Source organism: Rhinolophus sinicus, linkage group LG03 (genome assembly GCF_036562045.2).
Source record: "Rhinolophus sinicus isolate RSC01 linkage group LG03, ASM3656204v1, whole genome shotgun sequence".
Taxonomy (NCBI): domain Eukaryota; kingdom Metazoa; phylum Chordata; class Mammalia; order Chiroptera; family Rhinolophidae; genus Rhinolophus; species Rhinolophus sinicus.
The window spans coordinates 33,555,705-33,579,076 of NC_133753.1; the positions used below are offsets into that span (position 1 = coordinate 33,555,705).

Here is a 23,372-nt window from a genome sequence, read left to right on the forward strand (position 1 = left end):
TTAGATTTGCCAGTTACTTTTAACAATTAAAGTAATGTAGCAAGGCAAACCATTGAAAAGAGAAAGAAGGGCCATGTTATTAAAAGACAGGTAGGTAGCTAGACAGGTAGGTAAGTGAGGCAAGAGAAAAAGAGGGGGGAAAGGCCAGTGTCTATATTCCTGATTGAAGCTTTAAAAGCAGGTAATCAAAACTGTCTTATTAAGGAAGAATTAAGATATGACCATCCTCTAAATATAATTTCTAAGTACTTCTAGTTTCTAATTTTTAGGCCTATTTTGCCCTGGTAAAACAACTCACCAGCATCCAGAAGTTTCCTCACACGCAAATAGCTGATGGTAAGCCTCATAACAGAAGCTTTATCAAGATGCGAACTCACATGATGGGGAAGTGGCAATTGATGAGCAAGCTCATAAAAAACTTCAGACTCTTTACTTCGCCGAGATCTGGCTGCATCTCTAGACTTTTCTTTTCGACGTTCAGAACTTATCCTATTTAACAAAAAAGGGGGGGGATGGGACAGAAAATTCGTAAATTAGTTTTACTTTGTTTGAATAAAACTAATTTTACATTTTGCTTACCACAGAAGGATTAGAAGATGCCATGTAACTAGAGATTTGACTACAATATGAATGTATTTTTATTAAAGACAGTTACACAAGATGAAGCTTTAAACCTGTCTGAAGCAGGTGTTTTCTCCCTGACATGTCAAATTGGAGATGATGTTTTTGTTTTAGCCAAAATCTGAAAAGTAGCCTGTATATCTAAGGCTGTACTTTCATAGCCATTCAAAAGTCATCTCAACATAGAGAAATCATGATTAAGTCTAGAAAAATGAAAGTTGTACATAGTAACTTGGAAACAGGTACTTTTAAGCAGGTAGGACAATAACAGCTACAAACTTTTGTTTTGACACTAGTACTTTCCTGCCCCCCACCTTACCGGAGGAACTATATTGACTGTAAGCCATAGGAATTTATATTAGCAGCTATAATGAGCTACTGTTTTCAGGTTGCTTACTCTCTTAGGGGCCCCTTATCTATCACTATCACAACAGGTACCAAATAAATGTGGGGTATGGAAGAATAACAAAGAAGTGGCACAAAACTAAGAATTTAAACAAATGGGTTAGCAAAGATTAATAAAGATGTCAATACAATGACGTATTTTAGGGAGCTCTTCTAAGAATAAAGTCAGAAAGATTTTCCTAAGTCATACCAAGCAGAGCTGTCTTCCTTTGCTTAACTGTATAGAACCATGTATTCCTCCTGACCCAGCTGAAGGCAAACAAGGCTGAACCTGGTTCTGTCCTTCCTTCGCTTCTCCTTTAATACTTACTAAAACCTACTACCTATGTGCCAAACACTACACTGTACTAGGTGCCTGGTTCTCTCATAATAACCTATAAATATGTTAAATATCATCCCTGTCTTACAGATGAGGAAATGGAGATTCAGTAGGTTAAAAACAGCCATTGTGTAGCAGATGGGATTTGAACCCGGGTGTGTTTTTATTCCAAAGTCTTTGCTCTTCCACAATGTTTTGTCTTAATGGAGAATGCTGCTTCCTATGACCCAGCTGCTCTCCTATGACCCTCAACCTAATCCTGCTAAGTCAATTATTTATTACATGTTGAAATAGCTGTTACCATTTATCTATTGAGCACTTAGCAGTATGCTAAGGACTTTGCTAGCATTGTTTCACTTAATTCTATGAATGAAGTACATTGCTGTCTCCACCTCAAATCTTTCCTCCCTCCAAATGACTCGCAAAGCTGCAAGGTTCAATCACAGAAGCAACATTCTCAAGAAACAGGCAGGATTCTCAGCGCATGCTCCTGTTACGTTGTGTAATAACAAGTGAATACCTGGCAGCTGTACTGTGACAACAGTGATAATGTAGTTCTTCGCACTTACTCAAGTGTGTGTGCTTACCTGACTTTTATACTTTAATAAGGAATATCAACATTTGCTGTTGTTAATAATGGAACTTTGATACAAAAATTTCAATTGAAGCATTTAGATCAATTTAACTTGAGTATCTTGAGATTTAAAGTAACCTATTAAAAACTATTACTACTTGTAACTACTTATCTATGTAAATCAGTATTTTCTCAATGCTGTACAACTGGGAAAAAAACACACAAAAACAAATTAGTAGTTGAGGGCTACCATGAAAATGCAACAATGTCAACAGTCTGCAACTTCATTTTTTTATGTGCATCAAAACTGCAGCATTGCTCTCAATCATTTGAAGTAGGTTTTAAATTTGAACTTAAAGATAGTACAATAATAAGAGTTCTGCAAAATCTACTTCATACATATACTTGGGGAGTGGAGGGAGAAATCCACTGTGGTCCCATTGACCCTGGCTTCTTGGATACTTGTTCCTTCACTTCTTTCCCCTCTTGAGTTGGTAAGTGAGAGGCAGCCATGGCAGTGGGAAACAGATTCCTATCCAGTTCGAGTAAAACCATCAAAAAGAGTTATCATCAATGATCTCATGTTCATAAACCTAAACATTAATTCAAATGCCACAATTAGTCCAAATGGTCAGAATTTTATCAGCAACTTTCATCAGACTTACCATCCCTCTTTCTCTTAATTACTCAACCAAATCTAAGCTACCAAAAAATGACTACCCAAACAAAACACATGGTGAAGTTTAATCCTTTTATTATCTGTACGATAAAGGATATCTGATCAAACTAACCATAGTAATGGATTATCTCCAAACATTTAGAAATACTTGTATTGTCCAGAACTTTGAAGATAATGATTGTGTAAGATGTGGCAACTAAATTTATAAGACAAATCCATTAGAAATATGAGCTTGGATAGATAAAATACTTAAAGGACAATATATTTAAGCTAGTGAAGACTGTAAGAATAAGAATTTGAACACAAGCCATAATTTTGGAAGAAAAACAAGCCTCAATAAAACAATGATACTTCAAGAGTTGACAGACCTAATTTAGGTGAAGGTGATGAAAATCAGCATGTCCTCTATTACCTAATCAATCTAGGCATAAAGCAATTAGGAGACCTATAATAAAAATTCAAAGAAATTTATCTGATGTTCTTCACATGTGACTATTACATGGGAGCTCTTCAAACATTTCTAAGTTTAAAGCTAAAGCTTCCAAATGTTCTTATGAGTTTCAGCATCTGAGTTACCCAGCTTCTTGTCTACTCACAGGAAGGCTCTTTTCATAAGGTCATACCTAACTGAATTACAGTACTGACCAAGAATTATTTGTTTGACCATGTGATCTAGGTCCCACAAAGATGAATCCTGTGCTATTTGTTTACTTACTACTTAGACTGCATAATAGACCAGAAGGAAACTGGCAGATTTTTCAGCATGAAAATAAGGTCACTATATTACTCAAAATTATCAATTGCATTTATGTTGTTTTTATTAAGTACTGATCAAGTAAAATTCTGCTACTGATCTATCTGCATAAGGTGCTATTTCACAGACTGCCAGTCAAGTCACACTGGAAATCAGTTAAGAGTACAGTAAAAATTCCATCTTTTGACTAGTTTGCTTACCCAATTCCATGACTGTTCTAGAACTAACATTTGAGTAAACAAGCAAAACAGCTCAATCTTTGTGAAAATAGTTTCCACACACTTATTATTTTATTATCACCTAACATACAGTACTGGACAAGAAGTTAATAATTATATCTTGAAATTATTTTTTATAAGAAATATAATTAGGAACATAATTTTGAACTACTTTCTTATTAAGCGTCTGGTGGACAAAGTTCATGAATAAGCAATAGCCATTTTACAGAGAATGCCTGTTATTCTTTAGATTAACAAGAACACAAAGGAGTGCAGAAATTTTAAGTCATCTATCTGTGTTGTCTACTAATTGCACAAGAAAAGCCTGTCAGTGTTCCTGACTATAAGTATACATTACTTTAAGAATTGACTTTAGATCAGAATCATTCAAAATGTTAACAGGTGATTAGACTTATTTCTAATGAAGTTAAAACATAAATTTTAAAAATTTCTCGGGGAAGACGGGTGGCTCAGTTGGTTGGAGCGTGAACTCTGGGCAATGGGGCTGAGGGTTCGATTCCCACATGGGCCAGCGAGCTGTGCCCTCTGCAACTAGAATGAAGTCAATGAGCTGCCGCAGAGCTCTCGGGTGGCCAGATGGCTCAGTTGGAATGCGGGCTCTCAACCATAGATTGCTGGTTCGACTCCCGCAAGGGATGGTGGGCTGCGCCCCCCTGCAACTAACAACAGCAGCTGGACCTGGAGCTGAGCTGCGCCCTCCACAACTAAGATTGAAAGGAAAACAACTTGACTTGGAAAGGGTCCCTGGAAGTACCCTAATGGAGTCCTGTCCCCCTTCCCCAACAAAAAATCTTAAAAAAAATTAATAATAATCTCTCAACTCTATTGGTGATTTTAACTCTTTCTGGCCCAAGAAGGTACAAGTTGTTGGTTTGCACTTCTTGTGTCAGTATTTCTACAGGATAGACACTGTAAAGCAAAATTCTGTGATCTAAATAAACCATATGACATTTAAATTTTCCTTTCCAAAAAGGTCTGTACCCATTTTTGTCTGGGCCAATCCATGAATGTATCCATTTCCCCATGCACTCTGCAGCAATATATATTATGGATCTTTTATAGCTTTTAAATTTTTGCCAAGCTGACAGGTAAAAATTGTATCCCGCTGCTTAAATTGCCCTGCACTTCTTAAAGTCTCAGGCCAGAAGAAATTCCAAGGAAACTTTCACGATCCTTAGTTGGCATTTTGGCCTGCAGCTTTAAATCCAAATATCTATACATGGTACTTAGCATATACACAGTGGTATTCTAAACATTTCTCATCCAGTAACTTTTTCAATCTTTATTATCATAACCACATTACAGATAAGGAACCTGGTTAAACAGCTTACCCAAGATTACACAGTTAATAAATTGTAGAGCCTATATTCAAACTAAAGCAGTCTGGCTCCATAAATCATGCTATTAACAAGACTATGCTGCCTCTCAGAAACTCATTCTAATTACCAAAGTAAGTATTCATAAGTCCAGGCCATTATTATAAAGTTCAAAATGTGTTTACTTCACATCTCCAAAGACACAGAGGTATAGGGGTTGGCTTTAAATTTAGGATTTGACCCTAAGCTATTTGGAGAGACTCGTGGCCAGGTTCTTTCCTGGAGTCAGCCAGTAAATCCAAAATCCTAATTGAAAAGCACCTACAATGGCAATGCTCTCTGTCCCACTGTCCACCAGTTCTTCAAAGCAAAGCTACTGGCAACCACAAAGGGGAGAGAATCAGGGGACAGTAATTCAATGTCCCTCATGTACTCCCACTAAACTTTATGTTTAATTTGTATGAGAAACTATTTGAACATCTTAGTCACTATTGTTGGCATTTTATTTGCTCAAATCTGGACACCCAAAGTAAATGCAAGCTGCATACTCACTTAAGGAGATCTGGCTAGGCATAAGCCATAGCCAAGAAACTTAACTACACAAAGTACCATGAGAGAAAAAATGAAGAGACTATTTCCTTCTAACATTTATTGAGCACTTACCATGTGCCAGGTACTGTGCTAAGTGCTGTCATGTATTAGCTCATTTAATGATCATAACAACTCTAGAAAAAAACCACAACACAAGATGGGAAGTGGCCCTCCTAAACCTCGGAATAACCTTCTTCATTCAAGAAATATTCATTCGGTAAATATATATTGAGCATCTATCAATCAAGTACCATGGACTGTGCTAGGTACTAAGAATATACTGATAAGCAAAACAGCTCTCATGGAGCTTAGAAAGCCTCCCACTTAGTCTACTGAAATAGTTACCTAAAGCTACATTCACAAATATCAGTCTAGTTGCACCATAATTACCTGTGGACATTCAACATTTCAAACTTCTGGGCGCCTCCTTTGTAAATTCTGATTCAGTAGATCTGAAACACGGCCCCAAAATCTGGGTTTTTCAAAACTCCCAAGATGCATATGATACACAGTGAGATATGGGAACCACAGACTGAACTAGTCTCTCACTTCTCTTTTAATTTCTCCCTCAAATTACTAACATAATGATCCTTTCAAAATAAGAATCTGATCATTAGGTTCTGCTTACAACCCCATCAAATGTACACAGGACAAAGTATAATTATTTTCAAAGGAAACCCGCCCTCACCTAGTTCCCTGCTCATCTCTTCATCCTCACCATTTCCCACAATGTTCAGCCACAGTGCAGTTAATCAAAGGATAATATTTCATTCCTTCTGGCTCACTCACTCCACTCTCGCTGCCTGGTGTAACCTTCTGAATATGTAACCTGGTAAATTTATGGGAGACACTTCCAAGCTTCAACTTTGTGTCTGTTTTGTCTTCCCAAACAAATTGCTCTTTTTCTCCAGATCTGACGACTGGTAATACTTTGCTATGTTTTATCTTCTCTATGATACTTAAAGCTTCTTGGAGGCAGGAAACTGTTTCATTAATCTCTGGGTTCTTAGAAGGGATGTAAATTCTACTTGGTGTTAGTATTTGGCCCAAATCTGCTATTTGACCTTGACTTCAGCCCTTTGAAGGTTGACTGTCCTTTCAACATTCTTTTTGGGATCCCTGAATGTGCTACATCAGTGCTCTTGTGATACTATAGATTACAATCATAATTAAACAGCATAACAATGTCAGTACTACAAACAAGGCATACTATTTGGATTTACTGTGATTATCTGGATAAGCACTTTCAAATATAAGTAACAAAGAAGTAAGTGAAAGTGAAAAAAAAGTTATTGAAAGATTTAGAGGCACAGGGATAGAGTGGAGAACGTAAAATTACCAATTTGCTGAAAAGAGGCTCAAGGTTTAAACGTATTTCCCTTATCACTGCAATCTATCATATAATCTCTTTTACTGTTTTGTCCTAAACTAATGTGGTCAGGAAAAATACGAGCTATAGTTAATGTTGTTAACCAATTTACAACCAACACCTTTACCACCTTTATAAATATGTCTTCAGCTGGAAACATGAGAACTGACTCATTTTGTTTTTATCATTAAGACATGAAAGTTTTCATTAAGTTGATTTCTAATCCTAGTAGCTCCCCCCCGAGGGGGGGTTACTCTTAGATAAGCATTTTTATTATTTATTGTTAGAAGCATTTTATTATTATTAGGATTTGTCGTTCTATTTTCCATCTGATAGCTGCTGCAAAACCAGAATACTTCAAACAGATAGTTTAAAAAAAAAACCTACTTAATGGAAAGAACAGCAAAAATATGACACTTCATGTTAAATATAAATTACATTGTCAGGACAGCTACCTATCTATTATTTGTAATTATTTTCTCTAGAAAAATATCTTGAGTTCTAATCATTATCGATAAGTTTAAATATGAAACTTTAGTATACTCATGTTAGAGAATGTCATTTATTTATTCAACAAATACTTCTTGATCATCTCCTATGACCATCTCCTATGTTCTCAGCATGAGGCACTGTGCAATAAACCAAACAAATCAAGTTCCTACCCTCATGGAGCTACATTCTAGGACAAACACATCTTTACATTTCTTGCCTTAATCAGTAGTAGTTACCAAGGGTCAATACCTAACTGACGAAACATTGGCACATGAATAATCTTTCCATAAAACCAAGTAACATAAAATTTCAGGAGACAAAGCAAAGTCTACAAAAATTAATCTGTGCTTATAGGAGATGTTACATTACAGTATTATGTGAAGAGTAGGTTATACAGTCAAATTTGAGAATAAATCCATTTATGTGTATGTAATGCATGTATATACATACATAAATGTGTATGTATGCATATACACATGTAGACATAATTTATAAATGTACAGATAAAAACCAGAAAAATACAATCACCTGGAGGGATTCTTAAAACACAGATTACTGACTGGGCTTTAACCCCACAGTTTCCCATTCAATGACACTGGTCTAAAGAACACTTTGAACCTCTCTAAGAAAATACTTCTTTATGTGTCCTTCAAAAATGCCCAGAGAAGCAAAAGATTGTTCATCAACACTCAAAAACGATTTATTAAATACTTGTCTTTTTAAAAATCTGCCCAAATGCTTTACAAATACAGGAAATACATCCAACCTCTAAGACATTTATATTACCACATACTTAGAACTCAGCAAATATAAAACACACTAAGGATTTAGACTAGAGTAGTCAATAGTTGACACCACAACTATATGGTAAACACCAGTCACCAATGGAATTCCCTCCCCACCCCCCCACCCCACCCCCATATACACGCCTAGATCCCAGCCCTGGAAATGCAAATTGCAAGGTTATAATGTTTCTTTAAAAAAAGAGTTTCACAGACGATTATGATGAGCACTCAGCTGTTTAAGGTTTGTGTTTCATCTATGGGTGCTTGTAAAATTTACAGATTCCTGAGTCCCATCTGAAAATGACCAAGTCAGAATCTCTGGAGTTTCTGGGGATCTCTGGTAATCCTTATGTTAACCAAACACCCAGGTGATTCTTAAGCCACACAAGTGTGAGAACCATTAGCAGGTCTTAAAGCAGAGATTTAATACGTTAGCCAGTAAATTTTGAATACGAAAAGCTTATTTTTAGTTGCAACTACACGTGCATGCTGTGACAACTATGTTTGTCAAACAGAACAATGAACTGAGTGGGTTGGGCAATACTACGTAAGGTACAATCGCTGGAAACAAGAAGCTAAAGGTAAAACTCAAGGACAAGCCAATAATAAAGTGTGTGCTTAATAAAAACCAATAACTTTGCCTCAAACACGTAAGATCATGATTAGGCTTCAAAGATTATCAAATGAAAAACGTGATAACCGTGGGATGGATTTTTTTCAAGTCTCCGAAACAATTTAAAAAAAATCACCCTTTAATTTCTTTCTGAATACCATAAACATCAACGGGCTGAGAATCACTGTCCCTGAGTACCAGCCTGTACTAAAGATGCTCCTGTGATGGTTTATATTAAAGTAACAAAACTTAAATCCTAATGTTAAAACTTTGAAAGAACCTCAAACTTGAAACCACACTATACTAAAAAATAAACAATGGAATGTTATGGGTGAATCGATTAACACCAAAAATTGAATACTCAACTGTGACCCAAGCCATCAACAATTGAATTTTGCTTGAAAAATTGGATGTAGAAATATCTGCTGAATAAATGAGTGCACAATAATCTCTTATAGGCCAGAGTGGTTAGGTGCTACAGTAGTGGTTTAGGATTGAAAAAAATTTTTAGACCACTGAAATAAATCAACTTGTTCACATTATCCAAGAAAATGCCCATTCCTGCATTCACAGTGAAGGCTTTGACTACTGGTTTGTATATTACCCACTTACACATTTTAGCTATGTTATCTGTAAAGGTAGGCAATTTCCAATTCTCCTCTACCAACAGGTTAAGATACGTTTACTGAATTACTGATACCAAAAGAGCATGGAAAAGTAGGATTTCTTAATTTGCCAACCTTTAACAGCCACATAAATACCCTTGAGAATATATTTCTTGTTACTATTATCAATATGGAAATGGTTATTTTAGAACATGTCTGCACAAAAAAATTTCTTTATTTAATATGCAAAGGCCAGCTATTCATGGGGGGGATACCAATGTAGAGGAAAAACAGCACTCACTATTGTATTTCTATTATAAGTTCACTGACAGTTTGGACATCAGCCTTTGTCAGAATGTACCAAAGAAGGCTCGAATGATTCTAAACAATATCTTGAGACTTCAAGGGAGTGAAACTCTTCTGAACACAACGTAATAAATATTACAATAATGTGAATATAATAAGTTTCTAGTTCATTAAGTCCTTACTTTGTGAAAATAATTGTTCTGAGTATTTCACATGGGTTAATATCACTTTTATCTTCACAACAATCATATAAGGCAATTATTCTTATCATTTACAGAAGAAGAAAGTGAGAGCTAAAAAGAGGTAGGCAACTTGTGCAATCACAGTCAGTAAATGGCAAAGCAAGCAGCCAATCTCTAGAGCCTAAACTCTTAGCTATTAGTTATTACTACCTCTTTCTTAAGGAAATTAAATGAAAACTCTAACCCATAATAGAAGAGACTCCAAGCTTCCCAAAAGGCAGAGCAAGAACAATTGCAGAATGACTATGCTTGGTAGAAAACACTGTAGACTATGAATTCAGGTGATTTGCAACAAAAACCTATAGTCCATTCATTACAGTACCAGCACTGTTCAAGAGTACTGTATAAGGAGATAATTAGTCATCTACATCAAGTTAATCAAATATTCTACAATAAGACATTTGACTCATTTAATCAGCGAATCAACCCCACTGACATAGTTAAAAATGAATAGTCCAAGCAGAGCAAACTGGCATTCATCCAGGAAACTGATGCATGGATGCTAGAAGAGAGGAAGTTTCTTTTTATTTTTTTTTATCACAAACTATGGATGCAGGCATGGGAATGTTAGTGGCCATCTTTCATACCATATAGATTGGCTGTTAGTGGCAGAATGGGGACAACACGCAAATAGAGCAAAGGCATATAAAACAAGCAACATTCAAAAGAAAGTCAGGGATTATACTCTGAGGATATCACTTGAGACTGGATCTAATTGCCCCTTAAACCAAAACTAGGGTGCGTGAGCCAATAACTGCCTCATTTCCCCCTTTAACTAGTTTGAGTTGTGTTTCATCACTTGAAATAAAAAAGAATCCTAATACACTTAGCAAACTGCCAGCGTTTCAAATGAAAAACAAACTTTACTGATGATAAAGTACAAGAAAATGGCTTTCTCATATACTGCTAGAGTACAAACTGGTAACTTTTTGGAAGTTTAGAGTAGACTTAAGAAATGTTTGCTAAAAATTAAATAAGGGAAAAGATACTTTCCACACATTTACCTAGCTGATTTTCTGCAGCCATATACATATGCCTCTTTAGTCAACTTTTCTACTCAGTGTTCTCAATATATAAAATTGGCAGGCACTAATTTTTAACTTACCTTAAAGTAGGGTACTGAGTTACTTTCAAGGCCAAGTACATGTTACACAGCTGTATTTGCTAACAAAACATGTTTACTAGCCTGGTTCTAATAAACATTATACATATTTTTTAAATGACAAAAAATTAAAATTCAAGACTCAAGAAAGTTCTAAAGTAGCCAAGGGATTCCCAAGCGTAAGAAAAATTCCTATGAAAAATGAGACATAGAAAAGGGGACAATAATGACTTTCAAAAAACCTTTTAAAATCTTAAAATCTTTCTCTGCTTTCTCTTTGTTCATTCAATTATTCTTTCATTGCTTCGTTTGTTCAAATACTTAAGAGCTCATTGTGTGTCAGTATTCTCTTTTATACAAGTTTCAAATTCAGTCTATTTGTGATCTTGCCCATTGAAACATGTTTCAATTTTATAACTGAAAAATGGGGGAGGGTCACTTTAAAGAAATTTACTTAACATCAGAATTTACAAGAAAAGAGCTATAAGAACAAATGTAAATCCCAATTCTTAAAGACTTAAACTTTCTGCCTTTAAACCTTACATTTATTTTACCATAGTATTTTTCAGTTGAAAAACAGCCTCACAAGCTAGCAGGAAAAGGGGAGAGAGTTGTCACTACTAAGCAAAAACTGCAACAATAACTAGTAAACACTTTTAAGTTGTCTAAACATATTGTGACTTTCAAAACAATTGAAGAACTGCAGTTTGTTCCATCATTAGATTTTTGTCCCGTTTATAAAACAATACATTTTGAAAATCATACTTCGAATAATTTTTATGTTTAATAATTACAACAAAGTGAAATTTTAAAATGAAGACACTCATTAAACGACCGTTGAGATCACCAGAACAACTAAAAGGTTTTCTTATAAAAATAGGTCATTTCAATTGTTTTAAATCTTTTAAAACAAAGTTACTAATTAAATGGGATTTTATTGACAATAAGTACAGAACATTTTAAACAATAAGTACTTTTCTGAAAATGTACTGGCAAACCAAATCTTTCTAAGCCACTAGGAAAACAATCCTTATTTAAGAGGTACTTAACTTCATTTCTGATAGAGCTTCCACTAGCAATTGTTCTCTATGGTTAGCTTTAACTTGGTTAATTACACACAAACAAACCCTTAAAAACATAATCACATCAACACATCCACTAGGATGACTACTATCAAAAAACCCTGGAAAAAAAGTGTTGAGGAGGAAGTAGAGAAATAGGAACACTTGAGCACTGTTGGGGAACAAGTAAAATGGTGTCGCCACTAAGGAAAACAGTATGGCGATTCCTTAAAAACTTAAAAATTGGGCCAGCCCGGTGGCTCAGACAGTTAGAGCTACATGCTCCTAACTCCGAAGGCTGCTGGTTCGATTCCCACATGGGCCAGTGGGCTCTCAACCATAAGGTTGTCAGTTCAAGTCCTCGAGTCCCGCAGGGGATGGTGGGCTGCGCCCCCTGCAACTAGCAACTGCAACCGGACCTGGAGCTGAGCTGCACCCTCCACAACTAAGATTGAAAGGACAACAATTTGACTTGGAAAAAGTCCTGGAAGTACACACTGTTTCCCAATAAAGTCCTGTTCCCCTTCCCCAATAAAACCTTAAAAAATAAATAAATAAAAATAGAGTTATCTACCATATAATCCAGCAATCCCACTTCTGGGGAATATAGCTAAAATAACTGAAATCAAGATCTTGAAGAGGTATTTACAAACCAGTGTTCATAGCAGCGCTATTCACACTAGCCAACAGGTGTCCATGGAAAGATGAATGGATAAACAAAATGTGGTATATAACTGAATTATTATTCAGTCTTAAAAAGGAAGAAAATTCTCACACATGCCACAATATAGGTGAACCCTGAGGACATTGTGCTAAGCGAAAAAAACCAGTCACAAAAACTGTATGATTCTACCTATAGGAGGTATTTAGTAGTCAAATTCACAGGAACAAAAAGCAGAATGATGGGTGCCAGGGAGTAGGAGGAGGGGAAAATGGAGAGTAGTTGTTCAATGGTTATAGTTTCAGTTTTACAAGATAAGAAAGTTCTGAAGGTTGGTTACACATCAATGTCAATATACTTAACACTGTTGAACTATACACTAAACAATGGTTAAAGTGGGAAATTTTATGGGTGTTTTTTTTACCACAATTAAATTTAGATTTTATGTATTATTTTTCTAAAAGGGTCATGTCTGGCAAATAGATATGAGTTTATTAATTTTTATTGCAGAAGACACAAATTTTAATATAAAACTCAATACACATACAAAATAGTTAATTTTGCACACTTCAAGAGACAGAAAGGGATACAATTATTTTTTAAATTCCAACACCTATAGCTAATTTGAAAATTCTCATCATACTTTACCAAAAATACTGAGGAACAAGAAGATTGGCTTCTCCTAGTTTCAAATTCTTTTTCTAACCCTCAAAGCAGAAAACATACAACACATACACAAGTAGCAGAAAGCTATGTAAAATCCATCAACTGGATAATTAGTCCCAACATTAAAAAAAGAAAAAAGATAATGTTCTTTTGATGAATTAAAATCTTCTTCTTAATAGAAAACTAATCTCACAACACACTTAATTTAGATTATTTTCTCCTAGTTAAGAAACAGACATATGTTAACAATCTTAGATAAGATTTTAACCTTCTTTTTCAGAAGTATCTAAATTTTTAAAAATTGAATTTTAAGAGGACACATCTATGAACAAGCATAGTAATCTAACCCAAATCTTGAACATCTTTGCATAAACTTTTAATTTCACCACCGAACAATAAATTATTACAAGCTCTTCAGGGAAAAAAAATCAGTCTAGAGACTAATCCTCTCAGCTTCCTACATCCATTCTTAACACACAACAAAAAAGTATAACCATAAAATCTTAACCTTGAGCCTAAACACCATTAGCACTGCAAAGACAATGAAAGTCAACATGTAGAAAGATGGACATTCTCCAAACTACACAAAATGCTTTACAGTGGACCACAGGAATGAACTACCACACTTTATCAGTCTAAAAAATGATTCTTCAGTAAACATATACATGTGGAAGAGTGCACTAATATAGATTTCATACAAATTGAGCCACAAAATTAGACTAACAATACAGGTTTGAAGCCTTGCCTTGAAATGGAAACCAACGGTCTTAACTTTGGAGAAATTCACAAGCTAAGGACAGTTCTTCCACCAGGTAGGTTCATAGGTTTTACTGGGAATACTTTATCAACTGGTCATGTTTAGCAAAGATTAATACCAGGGGTGCCAAAAAAATGTATACAAGTGGACACTTTGGTCAATGTTGCTCAAGCAGTAGTTCGCCATAATCAGAAGTGTCTGGACGCTGATGGTAACCACTTTGAGCATTTCTTATAATTGCAGAAGTCAATCGTGACTTGTATTTATCTTTTGTTAATCGGTATGCATTGTGTATTACAATTTTAATACAGTTTTCCTTGCTTAAACTGTATACTTTTGGGGGGCACCCTCTGTATTTATAAAATTGTATAAACTATGGCGTCAAGACAAAAAATGTTTTAAATTATGCCAATCCTAAGGCTGCAGTGCTTTGCACGTATCTTGCTGAAATGAACTATATAACTAGTATATGTGTTTATGATTCTAGTCTCTACAGTCCAGAGTAAATTCAAAGTAACCTATTTGGGGAGGAAACCAAGGAGTAAGGAATTGTGAAGAAGGAGGCCTGAAGTAGACAGTAGATTAAGATGCTCAAGAATTGATGCTAGATGCCAACATAACCCAGGGATGTACTATTTTAACCAGAAAGAACCCCTTTTAAAACTCTGATCCAATGTTACTTTTTACATTTTTAGGAGGTACAGAAAAGATGTATGACGTGGGGAGAAGAGGAACTAAAACAAAGAAGTATTTGGAAGGACATGCAAAAAGTTTTTAAGTGTGTGGAAGTTTAAACTAGAACTATTTTCAAGTACACAGTGTTACCAAGACTTCTAAATCAGGCACTGGGCATAATCTTATTTAATCTTCACAATAACTACTAATATGGCTGCTATTATTATCATCATTTCAAAAGCAGGACACATAGGCGCAGAAGCATTCGGTAATTTGCCCAAGTTCACAAAGCTAACAATGTGAAAAGGCTGGATTCTAACTTAGAGGTGAGGTGTCTGGCTCAACCACCAGGCATACTCTTCTTCCAACAAGTGGAAAATCAAAGTAAAATTGTAACAAGAAAAAAGTTACTAACAAATGAGAGAGCTTCTAGACTTTAAATGACCTAAATTAAAGAAGGTAGTTAAGGACTTCATTCTCAGAGATTTTACTTTAATGATCCAATAACTATATGGTTTTAAAAGTCTGGCCTGAAACCTGAAACTGAACGATGAACCTCTTGACATTCCTTTGAAATCTAAAATTCTGTATCAATGTGCTACTAAATAAAGCCAGCCGCTACCCCTAAGGAATCAACATCAAAGGCTCTATGTGAAATCTATTATAACCATACCCATCCTCTGTTCTGATTTCTTCCAATCTTGCAGCTATGAGTTTCCTAGACCTTCTTTAAAGAAAGACAAATTTGTCTCCCCCACCTGGACTCTGGAGGCTCATTTAAAATGAAAAAATTGTAATAAAATCCTTGCCCCTCCATCTTTCAGTTATCTTTTCAAAAGGTTTTTAAATTCGTTTAAAAACGGCAAAAACCAGACACCTTTAACAAACAGTACCTAAAATTGTTGAGTAGCTACCATTTATTGTTTAACATAACTTTCAGGTTTAAAAACCTCCATATTAAGAAATATGAATCCATCTGATCCAAATTTGCTAAATTTTCAAGAGAAAATTTTGAAAATAACACATGGGACTGAGGGAAAAAATCCAAAAACTAGTTTAGAATTGTCGGTGATGCATAGTAGCTAATTAATTTGTATTAAAACTGCTTATGATATTCTTAACTCATGAATTGGAAAGGAGAAATGAGTACAGTATTGTATATAAAAAGGAAGTGATTGGTGAATAACTTAGTGCACAGTATTAAGTGTGATTCAGCATATCATAACAGAAAACTGGCACTACACAGAGGTAATGTGCCTTAGGTTTACAATACAGAGACCAAATCTTTTCATCAAAAGCACTGTAATCACTTCTGCAAAATTAATTGTAATTTATTCTTGGGAACGCTTAGAATTTAAGTATAGGCTTGTTTAGTCACTTTTTGAATTTTTTAAGTGCTTTCTCTGGTGTCACAAACTGAGAATATATCATTCCATTGAATAAGGACCAAAAAGGCATCTACAAAACAGCAAGAACATAAACAAATTTATCTTCTGCTGACACTGATTAGGGAAGTTAATCTCTGCCAGAAGAGTGGAAGGACTTAACAGTAAAGCCAGTCTACTAACCACAACTCTTTATTATAAATCTTCAATTCCTTAAAATGATTTTTTCAAAGGTTAAAATACCAGTGGACCAAAGTGTGTGTGGGGGGGAAGGGTCATTGAATCCCACTGTTTCAACTAACAATTAATACTGTAATATACCACTTAGACTCAAACTTCAAGGTATTCTAAAAACTTGCATTAAATTCTAACAATGATTATTTACTTCAGATGTACTTTGAAGATTTTCCTTTAATATACTTCAATTTCAGGAAAAGGCGACAGTTCTAAAAATTTTTGCAACTTTTTAGTTATGTATTTCATTTGCTCTGATCACATACCTTTTTTCCCAATCTCATTAAAAATGTTTGCCTAAATTTAGCCAAGCGCTACATTTTCACTAAAATACTTTCAAGAATGAATGAGGCATATATTCATTTGTAATGTCTGGGATCCTTGACAGGTGATATAAATACAAGTATCCAATTCTGATGCTCTCTTTAAAATGTTGCTCTTTCTCTAAATTCCCGTTACTCCACCCTCAGACTAGGGAAGTTTTTCAAGGCGATTAAAATACAAAACAAAACCTGCACGTGCAAACTAAAAAGTTAGCATCTTCAGGCCACCGCGACAAACCCCTAATGCACAAAGGCAGAGACACCCGCCACGGCTGGACAACCGCAGGGCAGTATCGCTTTCGACCACGCGAGCCACGGTCGGGAACCCGGGGCCCCGAGCCCATTGGGAAGCCAGGACCCGCGTGCAGGGTCCGCCCCGGGGCCGAGTTTTCAATGGAACGGGAGAGGAGATGGGGGCGGGAAGGAGCGGAAGCTCGGGTACAAACGGCGGCGACCGAGCTACGGTTCATTTCTCTCCCGGGGTTTTCTGGCTAGGGGAAGTCCACCCGAATGGGGACACAGGGCAAGCGGGCTTTTTGACGCAGATAGGAAGGCGGTGCGAGGCCCCGGCGGCCTGCAAGGGAGGGCGAGCAGGGCCCAGCCCCCGGCCCCTGAAAGCACTTTCAATGCGTCTCCCGCCCCCCACGACAAGATGGCGACGCGGACAGAGGGGGAGCCCGGCCCGCGAGGTTGGAGGAAAAAGAGGGGAGGAGAGAAGAGGCAGAAACAAAAAGACGGCCCCCCCAGAACGACGAGGCCGGCCCGCGGGCTCGGAGCGGAGGGCGGGCAGGGAAGCCACGGAGAACGCGGCCCGCGGAGGACATGGGCTTACTTTTTCTTGTCGTTCGCGCCGCCGGCGCCCTCCATGGCGAATCGGTCCCCGCGATGCCTTCACGGCCGGCGGCCCCCAGGCTCGCTCCGGCCTAAGCGCTGGCTCCCTCCACACGCGGGGAGAGAAGGAGAGGCACGTCCAGAGGTGCGAGGCGGGAAACCCCTCGTGAGACCAGAGGCAGGAGGAGCAGGCGGCAATCGCCGCACTCCAGGCTCGGCTCAGAAGAGCCTCCCCTCGGGCTGCTAGTCAGGGCCTGGTCCGAATCACTGTCCGAAGCGGCGGCGAGGGCAATCCTCGCGTCCCCTCAGACGAGTCGGCTCTGTGCTCGGAGGAGCTGAGGCAGCGACAGGGGGCGGGCAAGGGCGGAGGCGCGCGCGGGGGCGCGCGGGGGGGCGGGAAGAAGTGTCGGCGGCGCGCTCCCGCAAGCCCGCCTCACCTGAGGGGGAGGCGGGTTCCCTGAAAGCCAATGGCGAGCGACGCAGGCGACCAGTCCCCACCCCGGCCCACGTCTGTCTCAGCCAATCAGGAGACGGTCAGCTGAGGCACAGCTGAGACGCGCTGCCGCGCTCACGTGCTCGTCTGTGTGCAGCTGCGGAGGAAAAAGAAAAGCGCTGGGGTGCGGCCAGCCCTGAGTTCGGGGACCTGGCGCCTTCTCCTAGGGAAGGCAGGGGCTGGCTTTGGGAGGCGCTGCTGAGAAGAAATTTCGGTTTGTGGGTCCCAAGCCTGCATCGTATTTCCTGCTCGTTGCTGCAGGTCTCCCGCTCTCTTTCTCCGCGGTTGTGCTGTGCAGGGTTGCCGCCAGCTCTACTGAGTCCCAGTTCAAAAAAGCAGACTTTTCACGTCGTGGCTGCAAACCTTTCGGTCCCTTTGCTCAGATGTATTACAATGGGGTCTTTCTTGTCAGGTTACCTAACCACAGACCGTGTCACCGACCGCACTCTTTGCCGTAGAAAACACAAAGGTACTCGCCTTGTCCACTGTTTCCCTGTGATGGAGTTTGATTACTAAGTAAACGCAAATAAAAAACAAACCGCTCTTGCTGTAAACCTCTCAAAGGAAGTAGTCAAATCTTAAAGTTTGAAATTATATTAATCTTATTCAAGTAGGTATAAGTGGCTTTAATAAAAGAGCATCAAGCTGAATTTCAGGGAGCAAGAAAAATGGCTTTAGGTAGACTTTTCCTTTTTTTGCTTTTAAAAGAGCCCCCCCCAAAAAAAAAAATCTTACGTGGATTCGAAAAAAAGGAAGACGACCCTTAATTTGAGACTTATCACCCGGAATTGAGTTCACTGTGTGAACTGGAAAAAGGAAGTATTCTCTAGATCCCCACCCAGACCTGGGTAGGGGACCTCTGAACCCGAGTTAACTGGATATGGTGGCCGCCAGTATTACCTGTTTGCTAACATAACTTTGCAAGCTACTGAATAAGATTTAATCACTTTTTGGCTTTGGAAGCATACATTTCAAGACTGTCAGTCTTTAAATGTAAAAAATGTATTTTGAATCAGTAAAGAAGTACTGCATATATATATCCACTTTAGATTATTTCTCACCTTTGCCTTTTTAGTTATATTGTTGCAATCTAGCTTTGGTTTATTAGTTAATTAATGTGGACATTTAGTGGATTTCAATTATATTGCTGTGTAAAAACAATGGTCTATATAGCAGCATTAAATTCCGATAAGACAGCTATCAATTCACATAGCACCTCTTTAACTGGTCGGTAGACCCACAAAGATAATGGTTCAAGATCTTAATGTTACTTGTTTTTTAAAAAGATCTAGGAGTTCTGACAATTAAGTTCACGAACTTGTTGCAATGACATTGCTAACCTTTTTTGATATCAGAGGGATTATTCATTATGAATTTGTACCAACTGGACAAACAGTTAACCAAGTTTACTATTTTGGAAGTGCTGAAAAGGCTGTGTGAAAAAGTTAAATGACATGAACTTTTCACCAATAATTCATGGCTCTTGCATCATGACTATGTACCAGCTCACATGGCACTGCCTGTGAGAGAGTTTTTAGCCAGTAAACAAACAACTATTGGAACACGCTCCTTGCTTGCCTGATCTGGCCCCCAATGACTTCTTTCTTTCCCCAAAGATAAAGGAAATACTGAAAGGAAGACATTTTGATGACATTCAGGACATCAAAGGTAATATGACAACAGCTCTGATGGCCCTTCCAGAAAAAGAGTTCCAAAATTGCTTTGAAGTGTGGACTAGGTGCTGGCATCAGTGCATAGCTTCTCAAGGGGAGTACTTCGAAGGTAACAATAGTGATATTCAGCAATGAGGTATGTAGCACTTTTTCTAGGATGCGTTCGCGAACTTAATTATCACACCTTCATATATACACATACCTATATGAACGTGGAAAACAGTAATATTTAACTAATTTGTTTTCACATAATTACAGAGGAGCCAAATAGTATTCTCTAATTTAATCAATCCTGTTAAATTACAAAATGTTAAATAAAAGGCAAACTTTTCTGTGGGATAAAATTTTATCCCATCATCTTCTTTAAAACCATCTATTAATAAATGCACTTAGGCTGTTACAATGGAAAATAAACCTTAATGAATGGCTTTATTCAATCACTTTCTAATGTTTGTAAGTGTTCAAATTTTATTCCAAATTACTTTGCAGAACTAAGTAGTTACTTATTACAAATTTTATTCCAAATTACTTTGCAGAACTTTCTAGGTAGACTGAAAGATTACTTTCAAATGACTAAATATGGGTTGACCCTTGACCCATATTTAGTAGGAAGTTGGGCAGTGATTCATGAGGAGACAAGTTAAACTTGAAATTTGGATTACTACTAAATAATATAGAGCATTGAGCCTTTTAAAGAGTGAAACATATCAGATTCAGATAATTTAGAATGTATCAAACTATGTCATTAGACTTAGTTAGTGGTCAATAAGTGATTCTTGGCTTATTACCCTCAGTTTCCACCCCCCACCCCACCCCTAACCTATTCTATTACAAGAACAATAACAAAAAGTGTATCATTTGGATGGAAAGTGCTTAGAAGTTAATAAACATTAAAAATTCCTTTTTTTCTTTCAAGGATGACAACAGAAAATAAACATATATTTGTCTGAGTTTATTGAGAATAAGAATAGACCGAAAATTTAACACTAGCACATTTTAATTATGATAGACATTTTAAGCATAAATTTACAAAGGAATGTCAAGGGATTTTCAGTTTCTGGTCCAACATGAAAGAGATTGGAAGCTCCCATTTTCACAATAAGAAAAAAAGCTGAACAAACTGAAAAGCAACAACTCTTCTTAGATCCATCAGAGAATTGTGGTTTCAGGGAACTGCTGCTGTGAAAACTGGAGAAACCAATGGTTATAGAGAATACCAGCTTATCAGAGGATCACAGTTTACCAGGAGCAGAAGTCAGCACCTGAAGCCAGCATCACAGTTGGAGCCAATATCAGTAGAAACACTTTACACTGTAATTGAGGAATTGCTGGAGGCTCTGTGTAGACCAGCTTGAGAGCTGAAAACCTCCAAGGGGGCTCAGCCTCAGAGGGGCCTCACAACTTTCCTGAGTTTTACCTTTAGGAGCCCTAACAGATTCACACTGTGAAAAACCTCTTGCTTTTTTTTGGAGTCGGGGGTGGCGGGGAACTAACCTTTTTAAAATAGTCCCAGAGTTCTCTGTTCTTCATACAGTCAGCCCTCAAGGAAAACTATTTTACCAGAGCCTAACAAACCTTGGGGAAGGGAAAGACCCAACTCCAGCCCTCTCTAGCCTTCAACATGGGAGAAGGCACATACTCAGGCTCACTAAAAGACTAAAACCTAATCATAGGACTATAGAATGCTTTCCCTTCTCCCTCACCTCACCATAACACCACAACAGTAGGGTTCCTGTGTAATAACAGGACTATAGCAAAAAGAACTGCAAGTCTTAGACCCCATTTAAAGAGTCACTAGGAACATTCAAAGACAACAAGAGAAACAAAAACATGACACTAGAGTAAATTTTAGCCTCAGACACCACAGCTACAGCAAATAATAACACAGATTAATTCTTAGCCAGATAAACATAAAACTTCATAGTAAAGGCCTATTTACTTACGTTCCTTTTCCCTAATACAATATGTCTGGCTTTCAACAAGAACAAAAAAAAAAAAAAAGAAAGAAAAGAAAATTACAAGACATGCTAAGAAGCAAAATATAACCATTTGAAAAGATAAACCAAGCCTCAGAACCAGACTTAATATGGCAGAGATTTTGGAATTACCAGACCAGGAATTTAAAATAACAATGATTGATATGCTAACGACTCTAATGCAAAAAGTGAACAACATGTAAGAACAGATGGGTAATGTAAGCAGACATATGAAAACTCTAAGGAAGAATTAAAAGAAAATGCTAGAAATGAAAAACAATGTGACAAAAATGTAGAATGCCTTTGATGGGCTCATCAGTAGACAGGACACAGCTAAGGAAAGAATAAATGATCTTGAAGATGTGTCAATACAAACTTCCAAAACTGAAATGCAAAGAAAAAAATTAATAAAAAAGATGCAACAGAATATCCAAGAACTGTGGAACAATTACAAAAGATGTAGCCTAACTGTAGTGGGAAAACCAAAAAGGGGGGGGGGGGGGAGAGAGAGAGAGAGAGAGAGAGAGAGAGAGAGAGAGAGAGAGAGAAACATAAGAAACATAAGAAATAGTTGAAGAAATAATAGCTGAGAGTTTTCCAAAGTTAATAACAGACACCAAACAACAGATCCAGGAAGCTCAGAGATACCAAGCAAGATAAATGCCAAAAATGACTCCTAATGTAAAAGCAGGACCAGCTCAAAATTGTCCTATTCTGTTTAACTAGACACTGAGTTGCTTTTCAGAGACAACAGACCAAGACCACAAATCATGCAGCCGGTGCATGTATAGAGGAATAAATTCAACCTCCAGCTACACCCAGAACCAGTCTTGCCACCCCCACCCCTGCCACCTGTCACATGCACACACATGGAACCAAAGGACCAGGACATAACTGGAACTTGAATACCAGAACCCTTTCAGAAGCCAAGGGTCCATTGTCCAGGAAGATCTGGTGTTGATGCCCCTTTACTGTAAATGGCCAACTTCCAAGTTCCTGCAGTTAAAACTTGCTCCACCAGCAATTCCTCATAATTCTCCCTAGCCCCTTAAAAACCTTTAATGTAGTCCAGCAAGCAAGATGGATTTGAGGCACCATTAGTTCTCCCATCTTCTTGGTTGGCACCTTCTCAATCAAATCTTTCTTTACTCCAAACTCTGACATTTTGAGTTTGGGCTTTTTGAAGCACTGGGCACGTGGACTTTGGTTGATAACACTGGGTACATCATATTTAAACTGCAGAAAGTCAAAGACAAAGATAAAAGCTTGAGGGAAGCCAGGGGAGTGGAGGTGGTGGTAGTGAAAATACCTTACCTATGGAGGAAGGATAAGAATTACATTGGAGTTCTCTTCAGAGACCATGCAAGCAAGAAGAGATTGGAGTAAAATATTTAAAGTGTTGGAAGGAAAACAAAAACAAAAAAACCACCAACCTGAAAATCTGTACCTAGCAAAATTATGCCTTAAAATTGAGGGAGAAATGAAATTGAGGAAATTTGTTGCCAGTAGACCTGCATTGCAAGAAATGTTAAAATGTTCAGAGAGAGGAAATGCTATAATAGAGGTTAGAAACTCAAATCTATATAATAAAAATGTTGTAGAAGAATAAATTAAGGTAAAACAAA

The 23,372-nt window shown here is 37.5% G+C and overlaps 1 protein-coding gene across 1 annotated transcript in view; it reads right to left on the minus strand.

Annotated features, from left to right (window-relative positions):
• HIF1A (hypoxia inducible factor 1 subunit alpha) overlaps window positions 1-17,978 on the minus strand; it is a 40,784-nt gene extending 22,806 nt beyond the window's left edge. The window contains exons 1-2 of the mRNA XM_019750771.2: window positions 17,607-17,978; window positions 299-489 (exon numbers count right to left, since the gene is read on the minus strand). Coding sequence (XP_019606330.1) covers window positions 299-489; window positions 17,607-17,641 — 226 coding nt within the window. The 5' untranslated portion in view covers window positions 17,642-17,978. The remainder of the gene's footprint in view (window positions 1-298; window positions 490-17,606) is intronic.
• Window positions 17,979-23,372: the final 5,394 nt, after the last annotated feature.